We start from the raw sequence: 13,439 nt of genomic DNA, 5'->3' as shown, positions 1-13,439 counted from the left end.
TAAGTGAAATGTAATGTAATAATGGTATTGCATTTCATTTTGGCACGTATTCTGCATGTTTTTGAGGAAAAGCAACGTATCTTGTCGACTGCATTTACATTTTCCACAATAGGAATTTCTTTTCAATTTGACACTAATTCCTGACGCTTTCTTGTGCACACACGCACGCACACACACACACACACACACCGGATGGCACATTTCAGGATGTGGAATATGGAGCTACACTAGCGTTTATTTTCTCTATTAAAACCCTTAGTTAAACTCACTCTTAGTAATTTTCACTACACGGAGACACAATACAGTTAAAAAGAAAAAATAACATAATCATGATTATAATTATGATTAATCACAGAAGATTGTTGTGATTATTTGTTGTGTTGTACAGTTAATTTTAAGTGATTAACACCACTCTTCAAGGTTGGCAGGTCTGAATAAGAAGTCAACAAATTAACAGTGAAACAAAAGAGCACAATACTCTGATCTATCAATAATTTCAAACACCCATAATATTTTAACAGTTTTTTTTTTTTTCATTTTATTTTTATTGCCATTTTATTTGTTATTTATTTTAATTATCAGCCTGTTAAGTGTCAGGTTTTGAGTTTGGCTGTACTGTCAGTGACGTTAAGCATCAGAACGGGGAGAGCAGAGAAGCAGAAACGGAAAGCAGAGCCAACAAAAACAAATAAAGCCTTCTCTCTTCCTGTGAACTTCATGTGTAATTACTTTATGACTGACATGTTCAAATATAACTACACTGAGCAAATAACTTATATATGTTTTGCCCTTAAAAAATAGAGTCTGTCCCTGCATGACCGTGGTGTTTTTTTTTACTGTTTATTAGGGTTTTAACAATTACTATACACAGATACAGAAATTATAAGAAGACCAAGTAATAGTGGCAATACAATCTCAATGTAGAGCTAGATTTAGGCCCAATCCCATTTCTCCCCTTGACACTACCACTTAGCCCTACTCCTCTGATTTTCATGTGCTCGCCTAGGTCAATAGACGCCTATTTTGCAAGTGAATTAGGACACAACCAGGAAAAAAATGCCATTGTAAAGGAGATCGGGAGCCCTAGAATAGGCGGAAAAACAAGAACGGGTGAAAACTAAAGTCACTCCAAGCGCGACACAGAGACCGGGGAGGGATGTAAACAAAAGCTCTCCAGAGAAGCATTTTTTTTTTTTTTTTTTCCCATTATCGTTCATTATAGTTCAAACATCCTCACGGGCCAGATGTTTCGCCTATTACTGTTTACCCCTGATCAAGACATTAAAATGCCTTGTAAATCTCAGATTCAGCTGTTTATATTGTTTTTAGAGATGGAGAACATGGCAGAAATAATCATTGACTAATCGACTAATCAAAGAAAAAAATATCAAATAAATCAGCTACCAAAATAATCATTAGTTGCAGCCCTATTAAAAACATTGGGCTCCACATGGTGATCTGAATTATCAGAGAAGAATTGGAAAATCTCAGTCTAAAACCAAAGTGAGGTCCACGGTTGCGTCCTCTCACATGGATCTAGTTATTCTCTTATTCCTGCCAGGAGGAAGACCAGCGCACCTCACAAAGACAGTGAGAGTGAGCCGTATGAAAGGAGCGTTCTGTGCCTTGGCCTGGGCTGAACACTGCTCACGCTGTGATTAGATTAATGATTCTCCGGGGTCACATTCAAGGCCTTTTTCAACAACAAATGCACCATCTGTGCATCCACAAGGAACTAGACTGTAAGATTTGTGGTCTGAGCTTGAGGTTTTAGCTGCAGGCTGGTGAAGATCTGCGAGAGCCTGCGACTGAACTGAGATACAAGTCCACTCAGTTATTCCTGTTATTCCTGATGGGATTAGCAGATGATTTAACGCAGAGCTCCCCTCAGGCTGGGTTTTTGTTACGGTGAAATCATGATATAGAAATTGCTGTTATAATATAACTATATAAGTAAACTTATGTGTGTGTTTTTTTCTGTTGTTCTTTCTCAATTTTAGGTGAATCGGGTTTGGGCAAGTCCACGCTGATTAATTCCCTCTTCCTCACGGACCTGTACTCCTCAGAATACCCAGGACCTTCACATAGAGTCAAGAAGACTGTTCAGGTACTGGTAAAACCAAAAATTATATAATATAAAAAAAGAGTTCAGGGCTGCCCCATCTGTTTCAGCTGCAGCACTGATCATTCGTAAAGTTCTTTGTATAATATGATTGTTAGTAAACTAATTGCATTTATTGATAATTATTTAATTATTGCTGTATTTTCTTTATTTTATAAAAGCGAATTGTCCAACAAACTATAGTAGATATTCTTGTAATTGGTCATTTTTGGGCCATATAGCTTAATGTTTGTTTCTGGATGTATAGTAAAATAAAAATGAAATATATATTTTACCAGCATTACACAAAATTATGATTTAACCAACCAACTAGTGCATCCCAAATTAAATAGAATTTCATTGAAAGTTACTTTCAGTGTTTCAGTAATTCAGTTCAAAATGTGAAATTTATATATTAAATAGATGTGTTACACAGAGTGATCTATTTTAAGCGTTTTTTTTTTTTAATTGTTATTGTAAATTAGCATAATAAATAAGACTAATTGGTACTTTTGGCAGTGTGGGCAGTAGTGCTGTGCGATATGACGATAAATATCGTGGGGACGATAAAAAAGTGTCTATCGTGCTACTTACTTTCTATGGTCCCTATCGATTCTACAGTAATTTCATCAATGTATTGGCGTGGCCACTTTGCATAAACTCGGTTTATATAAGCGATAATAAAGTAATCTTTGCAAAAAAAAGCTTCATAATGTGCTTTTGCGACATGACGCTACCCTACCTTATTTGACGGACACTTTAAAAAATGTTAATTGAGCTTATTTTGATAACTCAATTTAAATACCTCTATAATTTGGAAAAAAATGGCTACTGCCTCTACCTCATCTGTTTTTATTTTACACATATATTGCTGCACTAAAAGGTCACTTTGAAATAAAGTTGGAAAAAAAGTAAACAATGATATTATTTTGTCATATTTTTTGAAGAATAACTGAATGTGGTATATCATCATATATATCGTTATCGTGATATAAAAAATTCCATATCGTGATGTATGATTTTTCTCATATCGCCCAGCACTAGTGGGCAGTGTGCCAAATTCTGCTGGAAAATTAAATCTGCATCTGTATAAAAGTCTTCAGCAGAGGGAAGCATGAAGTGCTGTAAGATTTTGTGGGAAAACAAAACTGCACTGACTTTAGACTTGATAATAAAACACAGTGGATCAACACCAGCAGATGAGAGACATGACTCCCCAAACCATCACTGATTGGTGGAAACTTCACTCTAGACCTCGAGCAGCTTGGACTGTATGTCTCTCCACTCTTCCTCCAGACTCTGCTCCCTTGATTTATAAATGAAATGTAAAATTTACTGATGATCAGTGATGGTTTGGAGAGACATGTCATCTACTGGTGTTGATCCACTGCGTTTTATTGTCCTTATGTACCATCAACTACAATTACATAAATCGTGCAAGTGATCCCCAGTGGTGCTACAGTTAGAAGTTTATTGAGCATAATTGGCTTAATTGATGGGTAGGATGACCCTCCCTGCCTATCTGCTAGCTGACGTAACAGAATTATCAGTTAGCGTTCTCTCTCCCAGCTTGGTGGTGTTGCCATGCCACTCTTAAACACAAGTATCTTTTCTTAACTGTCTGCCTGGTTAAATTAAATGTTTAAACATAAAATGACAAGATAATTCCTAATAATATCAAAATTAAAGCTGTCCAAACCTTATAATTCAGTGTATTGTAAGTTGTACTTGATCATTTGGTCATTTAAGAAACTCATAGTTCATGTGGAACCCTACATTTTACCTTGTTTTTACCCTCAGTAAGGTCTTGTCTCTCTAAAACTGTTGCACCACCAGCTCTACTAGCTCTGGTTTCCCAGCATACCACAGTAATGGTACACTGCCTGGCCTTACGTGTTACTACTTGCAGATCCAAGAGAGAGAGAGTGTCAGCTTTTACCTGCTGTCAATCCTTAGTTTTAATGTTTTTCTCCACTTAAATGTTTTTTCCCAGACAGAAGAATGGAATATTTATGATTTTGGAAAACATTATCAAAAGTGAGACGTTATAGAAAGATGGTACTATTAGACCTTATCATGATGATTACGTGGTTGGATTATTGTACAATGTATGAACACGATCTATGCCTATTGTGTTTACTTAGTATAAAAAGACCATTAGCATAGATGAGCCTGTAAAACATTTTATTTTTAATATTATTATTATTATTATTTTTTTTTACGATAATTTAACATTTTTATAGGCCAATTTCATATCTGAATATTTCTATAATTATAGGCTCATTAGTACTTTTTTTTCACTATAAGGCACACTTAAGAGTTTAATTTTCCCAAAAATCGTTAGTGAGCCTTATATTGCTTAAGTATAGTGTTATACTGGAGTTTCAGTTTAGTTCTCCAGCACCAAGACTCGAGACTGGAGCAGTATTAGCATTAGCCGCTAACCTCGCTTAGCGCTAGCTCTAGCTCTTTCGCCATTCAGAAGTGAGTACTATCGGCCTGTAGCCTGCTGATAACCCCGGCTAGCGCTGCTGGAGCAGTGTTAGCAATAGCCACTAACCGTGCTAGCTCTTTCGCCGTGTAGAAGCGAGTATTATCGGACTGTAGCCTGCAAGTTTATCGTGTTAAAACAAGGTATGTGGGGCAAACCGCTAGCTGATATAGCCCTGGATTTCCGGAACACTCAGGGTTCCTCAATGTAGCGCTGTCGTGCAGCATTACCCGCAAACTGCTGCTAGCCTTAGTGGAAATCTGGAAATCTAAGCTTACTGTAAATAAACAGAAGCGCTTTACTCACCCAAATAAACAGTTTTCAGGAGAGAAATCTGTGTAGATTAACATTCAGTGCTGGTTTCACTTTAAAAGAAAAAATGTGCACCTTGCGTATGGAAATAGGTTAGGAAATAGACGCTTATTGATAGTGTACCTTATAATACGGTGCGCTTTATAGTCCATAGAATATGGTAATTGTCTTCATACATTTAATTTAAATCTACAATGTAGAAAATATATGAAATAAGGAAAAAATACAAATACTCAATGAGAAGGTGTGTACTGGGACTGTATATGCATCAACTCATCAGCAAACTAAAAAATAAAGGCATTTTTTCCCAGCTGACAGATACAAGCTGTAGGACTAGGATAGTATCTTAGCAAGAGGTTACAATTCAGTATATCACTATATACAGCTCTCGAAAAAATTAAGAGACCACATTAGTTTCTCTGATTTTGCTATTTATAGGTATATATTTAAGTAAAAATAACATTGTTGTTTTATTCTATAAACTATAAACAACGTTTCTCCCAAATTCCAAATATAAATATTGAAATTTATAGCATTTATTGGCTGAAATAACAAAAAAGATGCAGAGGTTTCAGACAATAAAAATATAAAAAAGAATGCAAAGAAAACAAGCTCATATTCATGAAGTTTTAAGAGTTTTAAGTGAAATCAATATTTGGTGGAATAGCCCTGGTTTTTAATCACAGTTTTCATGCATCTTGGCATCATGTTCTCCTCCACCAGTCTTACACACTGCTTTTGGATAACTTTATGCCTTTACTCCTGGTGCAAAAATTCAAGCAGTTCAGTTTGGTTTGATGGTTTGTGATCATTCATCTTCCTCTTGATTATATTCCAGAGCTTTCCAATTTGGTAAAATCAAAGAAACTCATCATTTTTAAGTGACCTCTTATTTTTTTTCCAGAACTGTATATTCCGTTACTGTAAGCAAGACAAATATATTGTGGTTGGTTTTCGGAAAACTCAATGAAACTCAAATAAAATATGAATAAAATAAAGGGTTACTTTTATCCAAGCAAAAGAGTGGGATCAAAAAAACAAAGTACAGCACATCATTTAAAATTACAATTGTATTTTTTAATGTAGATGAAAAACAAAATAATACTTTTATTCACCTTTATTTTGAATATAAGTGAGATTGGTATTGTGGTTTAAAAAGTAAAATAACAGTAAATGACTGTATGTGGTCTGTAAATAGCTGAATCTGTGTGTTTCAGGTAGAACAATCCAAAGTGTTGATGAAGGAGGGCGGGGTTCAGCTGCTGCTCACGACGGTGGACACTCCAGGGTTTGGAGATGCTGTAGACAACAGTAACTGGTGAGTGCGCTGATGATGAGTTTTGGGAGGGGCTGGTTGGTGGTGGTTGCATTACCCAGAAATCTTCAGTAATCCTGTTTTGCAATAGAAATAAGAGCTAAATGATGTGAGGAAAGTTCGTCATGGCTCTGTTGCTACATATCATGATTGCGATATGCCATGTATTTAGAATTATGATTCACAGTTTATTGGTTCATTTTATTAGGCATATGTATACATATTCAGGGATTTAATGAAGTAATTTAGTGACTATTTAAATATTTATATTAAAAAAATATTTTTAACTTTGATTTCATATCTGATGGTATAAAAATGAATGGTTATTAGAGGTCTGCAATACTGTATCATAGACGATAGGTGTTGACAAGTAATGTAATGATTTATTAGTTACAAAATAAATGATCTAACAAAAAAAGTGTCATTTAGAAAATAAGTCTTACATTTGAAAGTGCAGACTATAGTATTTTTATTTTTACTATATACATATATATTTTTTATTAATTTTTTGTTAGATTATTTTTTTTTACTATTATTATTATTCCTGTTTATTTATAAACATTTTTTTACCAAATATAAAAAAATAATTCTAGTGTTTTGTGAAATCACCAAGAATATTCTTATCGAGGAATCTAAAGTCTATAAAATGAAAAAATCTATTTTTTGGGCCATATCTCCTACACCTAATAGTTATCATGATGTGCGTATCTGCTTAATACCGCCAACAATTTTGACCCGCTAAAATAAAAATAAAAAAATAATTTTGTGATATCAAAATATTCTTAAAATTATTTTGTATTTATTTTGCTATTTACTGTATTTACTTCTAAATTGTTTGTTTGCGGTTTATATGCATGCATGAAATATTCTGTGCTTTAGTTCTGTGGTAGATTGTTATTACACTACTTTTACATTACTTATTATTATTATTATTTATTTTTTTATGTTACACTAATATATTTTTATGTAAATTTACCTTTTTTTTTTACAAAATCAGGGTTTTGGTAAGTTTCTGATTACGAAATATAGACAAACGATTATTATTATTTTTTTATTCAACTGAATGTAAGAAACTTTAATAATAAAATGTATCCTGTTGCAGTAATATATATTCTTGAAATTAATTTAAAAAATATCAGTGGTTTATTATATCAACAAGAACATTTTTATTGCAAAAACCCTAAAATATTAGGATATTATTTTGGAGCTATATATCGCCCACCCGTAAACTGAACAAAGGTTTTATGAATTTAATCATTTAATTAATTTTTTTACGAATATTTCAGATTGATCCCATATTCATTGAAGGTGTTAAACAGGTTTTTTAATTATTTTACACAGAATATCACATACTATTGCAACTATAGTTTAAATGTGTGTGTGTTACTCTGCCTGCTGTAAATCTCTGTGTGTGTGTGTTGTGTGTTGTGTAGCTGGCAGCCGGTCACCGATCACATCGACAGTAAGTTTGAGGATTACCTGAACGCAGAGTCTCGTGTCAACAGGAGGCAGATGCCGGACAGCCGAATCCACTGCTGCCTGTACTTCATTGCACCCTCAGGCCACGGGTGAGAGTGTGTGTGTGTGTGTGTGTGTGTAAGCTGGTTAGAGGGCGTGTCCCAAGCACCCGACATACTGGCCCTGTTTCACCTCCTCATCCCTTCCTGCCATCAGTTATCTGAGATTTACTGTAGTTTATTTACATTCAGCAGCCTGAAGCATCACCACTGAACTAAACACTTATCTTTAGAGCAGACACGCCCACTCTAACCTGAACTGAGAGCTCACCAATCAGCAGGGCTCATTAATCAGCTCCTTTACTTGAGAATGAGAATAGACCTGATACCATTCCAGCCAAAAATGATTTATTTATTCACACTTTATTTATCGTATTTTTCGCACTATAAGGTGCAACATATTTATAAGGTGTACTATCAATGAACGTCTATTGTCATACATAAGGTGCACTGGATTATGAGACATATGAGCATTTTAATAGACACTATAAGGAATTTATAATTCAGCAAGTCTGAATGGTTAATAAAACTGTAATAAAAAAAGACTTTCTTTTAAAGTCAAACGAGCACTGGTAGGCGAGTCAAGAGCTTTCGTTTATTTATAATAGGCTTAGATTCCCAAATTTATCCAGCACTAGTAACGGCTAACCGCTCCAGCAATGCTAGCTGGGTTAGGAGCAGGCTACAGTCCGATAATACTCCTCTCTTAATAGGAAAATAGCTTGCATGGTTCGCGGGTAATGCTAATGCTGCTCCAGCAGTGCTAGCCGGGGTTAGGAGCAGGCTACTAGCTGAAAATACTCACCTCTGAACAGGAAAATAGATAGCGCAGTTAGCGGGTAATGCTAATGCTGCTCCAGCAGTGTTTTTTTTTGTTTGTTTCTACTGAATGAATGAAACTCTTTGATTTAGAAAAAATAAAACTTTGATAAGCAAAACTATATTGATTTTTGTTGCAGTAATATATATATATAATATACTCATGTATATTCTTATGTCAAATCCCCAAAAACATTGTTATTGCAAAAATACCCTGAAATATTGTGCTATTATTTTAGGACTACATCGCCAATCCCACTGAACAGAAAATCCTGTCAATTTCTTTTCAGTTATTTATGAATTTAATCATCTAATGAGTTTATAATATAAAAAAGTGTAATCCCATGTATGGTGATAGTGTAAAAGTATCTGTGTGCACAAACATTTGAACATATATAGTATGTATGTAATTAGAGGTGTGCCAAAAAATCGATTCACATAAGAATCTTGATTCTCATTTACTACGATTCAGAATCGATTTAAAATGTCCCAAAATCGATTCTGAGGGGCGGGTTTTAGACTGATTTTGGGCTGGGTATTTTTGTTGGACCTGGCAACCCTGGGGATAGCGCTTGTCCTTTCAAACGGAGATCTTCCAGACACACACAGAGCGTAGGTGTTTGAGAATCACCGGTAAGATGGCAGAACAAGCACTATATTACATTAGATTAACGTGTAGTTTCAATGTTTTATGGCAGAATGCTTCATAACAAGCATAAAAAAGATCGCTAGTAGTTAGTTTCAGTAACTGTTAGCTAGCTAACTAGCTAACTTTCCAGTTCCACCTTAAATAACGCTACAGGTGGCAGCGGGCTGCAGCATTTAAGGCGGAACGGAAAAATACAATAAGCTAATCAGAGCTAATTTCAGCACCTCATCACAGAGGAATTAAGGAATGGACAATATGAATTAATTTCTCCACCTCCTGCTCCCTTTCTGAAGAAATACAACGACCTTAAATTAACTAGTTAATCAGCAGCTGCTCCTGAACTTTAGCGCTCCAGTGCTATCATCACATCAGCCCAGCAGCGTCACCTACACACCACCGCTAGTAGCCTGGTAATAAATCAGTGTTATTTATTATTTATTTATTGTTCATTAACGTCATTGTGATATCCCAGTGATTCCTCTGTCACTGAAGACCCACATTCCTGCACATTTTATTGTTTTTGTAACACATTACCTGCTCCAGGACCAGTGTATATTATGGAGGGTTTTTTTTCAATAAGATTCATAAGCCAGAAGCAGAAATTTTTATAATTCAAATCGTTTTGAATCAAAAATCGATTTTGAATCGAATCGTGGCCCCCAAAATCGGAATCGAATCGAATCGTGAGATAGTAAACGATTCCCACCCCTATATGTAATCCTTATTAGATCATTTTCATTGTTTTTTTTTTTTATTATTTCATTTATTCCATAGTCCTTTAAAAAAATCAAATTCCCACAAGCCCTGTAAAATCTGAAAACTCTATAAAACCTAGAAATGTAAAGACTTCTGATGAGAAAATGTATAAAAATATCATACAAATATTAGTGAGAACCTTAAAAACATGAGCTGTTGATCTGTTAGGATTGTAGGTGATTTATGGTAGACAACCATAGATTATCTAAATGATCAGACTCCAGCTCCAGACTAAACAGCTTTTGATGCTGGTGTGTTTTATCTCAGCACAAAGTGCCAAGGACACGTGCCACATGCTGAATTACCACCCTGGCACACCCATTTCCTGCTGCTTATGGACATTTTTGGACTGTTTATGGACAGATAATGGTCAGATAAGGAGAACATCTCGACACAGTGTTTATAAGCACATACTGTGTTCCTGGGTACTGTGTGTAACTTCTCGAGGACAGTTGAATTTAATATACAGTATAGACAAAACTATTGGGACACCTCCACATTCATCATATTCTATTGAATGCCTTATTCAGCGGCTTTAAGTTGCACCCAATGTTGCTGACACAGATGTGTAAATTCACACACACACACACACACACAGCTACACAGTCTAGTCCCTTGAGGAGTTCATTTAAGTTCCTGACCTCACTAAAATGCTTTTAAATCTTCACAGCAATCCTCTGAAAGATGTTTTTTTTTTATTTTAAGATTTTCCATAATATAGCTTTCAAATAGAGCATTGCAATCTTCCCTGTTTATATGAACTGTCTCTTTTTATAGTCATATTGGGTGTGGACTCTTCATTGTTGATCTGTGGATATATCAATATGTTTTCTCCCCTAGGCTGAAACCTCTGGACATTGAGTTTATGAAACGGTTGCATGAGAAGGTGAATATCATCCCCCTGATTGCCAAAGCGGATACCCTCACCCCAGAAGAGTGCCAACAGTTCAAGAAACAGGTTTGTCCTCAGTCTTACGCTGTGTGCACACTGCTAGTGATGATAATATTGCTCTCTCTCTCACTGTAAAGTATCCGATGAGTCACTGACAGGTGTGAATAAACCAGTATAATCAATATATAGAACTTTATACATTCTCTAGAGCAAGGGAAGGAGAAATAAATTTGAAGTCATGGGCCAAAGACTCTGTAATAAAACAAATAATGAAATATACCACTTTAAATAATACATTTTCCTGATTACTTTCATTTACACACCATTTTACTTGACTTACTATCTTTATCTATCTTTGACAGTGTTGTGTAAACTAAGATTTTTCAAATTGATGTTTCATTTCATGATGTCTCTTAATATTAAACTCCTTAATTACGGCAACTTTTAGACTCATTTGCCCGTTTTTCTGCGCTAGAAATGAGCACTCTCTCCGCTTTTAGACTCTTTGGCCCGTTTTTCTGCGCTAGAAATGCGCACTCTCTCCGCTTTTAGAGTCTGTGGCCTGTTTTTCTGCGCTAGAAATGCGCACTCTCTCCGCTTTTAGACTCATTTGCCCGTTTTTCTGCGCTAAAAATGAGCACTCTCTCCGCTTTTATACTCTTTGGCAGTTTTTTGCGCTAGAAATGCGCACTCTCTCCGCTTTTAGACTCTTTGGCCCGTTTTTCTGCGCTAGAAATGAGCACTCTCTCCGCTATTAGACTCTTTGGCCTGTTTTTCTGCGCTAGAAATGCGCACTCTCTCCGCTTTTAGACTCATTTGCCCGTTTTTCTGCGCTAAAAATGAGCACTCTCTCCGCTTTTATACTCTGGCAGTTTTTTGCGCTAGAAATGCGCACTCTCTCCGCTTTTAGACTCTTTGGCCCGTTTTTCTGCGCTAGAAATGCACACTCTCTCCGCTTTTAGACTCTTTGGCCTGTTTTTCTGCGCTAGAAACGCGCACTCTCTCCGCTTTTAGACTCTTTGCCCCGTTTTTCTGCGCTAGAAATGCACACTCTCTCCACTTTTAGACTCTTTGGCAGTTTTTTGCGCTAGAAATGCGCACTCTCTCCGCTTTTAGACTCTTTGGCCCGTTTTTCGGCGCTAGAAATGCGCACTCTCTCTGCTTTTAGACTCTTTGCCCCGTTTTTCTGCGCTAGAAACGCGCACTCTCTCCGCTTTTAGACTCTTTGCCCCGTGTTTCTGCGCTAGAAACGCACACTCTCTCCGCTTTTAGACTCTTTGGCCCATTTTTCTGCGCTACAACTGAGCACTCTCTCCACTTTAGAATCTTTGGCCCGTTTTTCTGCACTAAAACTTCACTCTCGCCGCTTTTAGACTCCTTGGCCCGTTTTCTGCGCTACAACTTCACTCTCGCCGCTTTTAGACTCTTTGGCCGTTTTTTCTGCACTAAAACTTCACTCTCTCCGCTTTAGAATCTTTGGCCCATTTTTCTGCACTAAAACTTCACTCTCGCTGCTTTAATCTCCTTGGCCCGTTTTTCTGCGCTAAAACTTCACTCTCGCCACTTTTAGACTCCGTTTCTGACACCTAGCGTTCAAACTTTGAATCTCACATTATAAAAACCTGCAGGCCAACTTTCATTCTATTTCTAAAATACCTCGCGGGCCGCTCCAAAAAGGGAAACGGGCCGCATGTGTGCATACACAGTTACTCTTTATTCTTCTATACATCATCCCAGCTCTATTTACCCGCAATGATTATTAAATTGTCATAAATTGAACACAGTTCTGTGTTTTTTGTTTGTTTTTACTCACACTGATGTTATCTACTGTCTTAGATCTCTTGCTTTCTTCATTAGCCCAGCTATAGTCTCAGTTCCCTCACCTGCAGTAGCATTCTGCTAATCTAATGCTAATACAAGTCAGGAGTGTGGCTGGCCCCAGATCTGCCCATCTTGTGGGTGTGGAGCCATCTGTTAGAGTATTATCTCAGCAGGGAGAAACACACACACAGAGAGAAAGACCTAAATCCCAACCTGGTCATCCTGACCACAAATATTATACTGAAGAACCTGTGCTCTGTGTTAAACTAATAAATACAATACAATAAAACTGCACTTTTCAGCAGAACATAGAACATACAATTCTAGTATTACAGTATTACTAGTGTATCTAGAAAAAAAATGGAATATCATTTTATTGTTGATGATTATGGGTTACAGCCAATGAAAACCCAAACATCGGTGTCTCAGAAAGTTAGAATATTACTATAAGACCAATTGGTACTTTTGGCAGTATGTGGGCAGTGTGCCAAGTCCTGCTGGAAAATGAAATCTGCATCTTCATAAAAGTTGTCTTCAGCAGAGGGAAGCATGAAGTGCTGTAAGATTTTGGGGGAAAAAACTGCACTGACTTTAGACTTGATGATAAAACACAGTGGATCAACACCAGCAGATGACAGACATGACTCTCCAAACCATCACTGATTGGTGGAAACTTCACTCTAGACCTCAAGCAGTTTGGACTGTGTGTCTCTCCACTCTTCCTCCAGACTCTGATCCCTTAATTTACAAATGAAATGTAAAATGT

At 36.4% G+C, this 13,439-nt stretch overlaps 1 protein-coding gene across 1 annotated transcript in view; it reads left to right on the top strand.

Annotated features, from left to right (window-relative positions):
- The window catches only part of septin7b (septin 7b), a 36,181-nt gene that overhangs the window by 8,602 nt on the left and 14,140 nt on the right, over positions 1-13,439 (top strand). The window contains exons 2-5 of the mRNA XM_022679887.2: positions 2,001-2,107; positions 6,122-6,222; positions 7,653-7,787; positions 10,801-10,918. Coding sequence (XP_022535608.2) covers positions 2,001-2,107; positions 6,122-6,222; positions 7,653-7,787; positions 10,801-10,918 — 461 coding nt within the window. The remainder of the gene's footprint in view (positions 1-2,000; positions 2,108-6,121; positions 6,223-7,652; positions 7,788-10,800; positions 10,919-13,439) is intronic.

This window comes from Astyanax mexicanus, chromosome 1 (assembly GCF_023375975.1).
Source record: "Astyanax mexicanus isolate ESR-SI-001 chromosome 1, AstMex3_surface, whole genome shotgun sequence".
Classification (NCBI taxonomy): domain Eukaryota; kingdom Metazoa; phylum Chordata; class Actinopteri; order Characiformes; family Acestrorhamphidae; genus Astyanax; species Astyanax mexicanus.
This window is presented reverse-complemented; position numbering and strand designations above follow the sequence as displayed.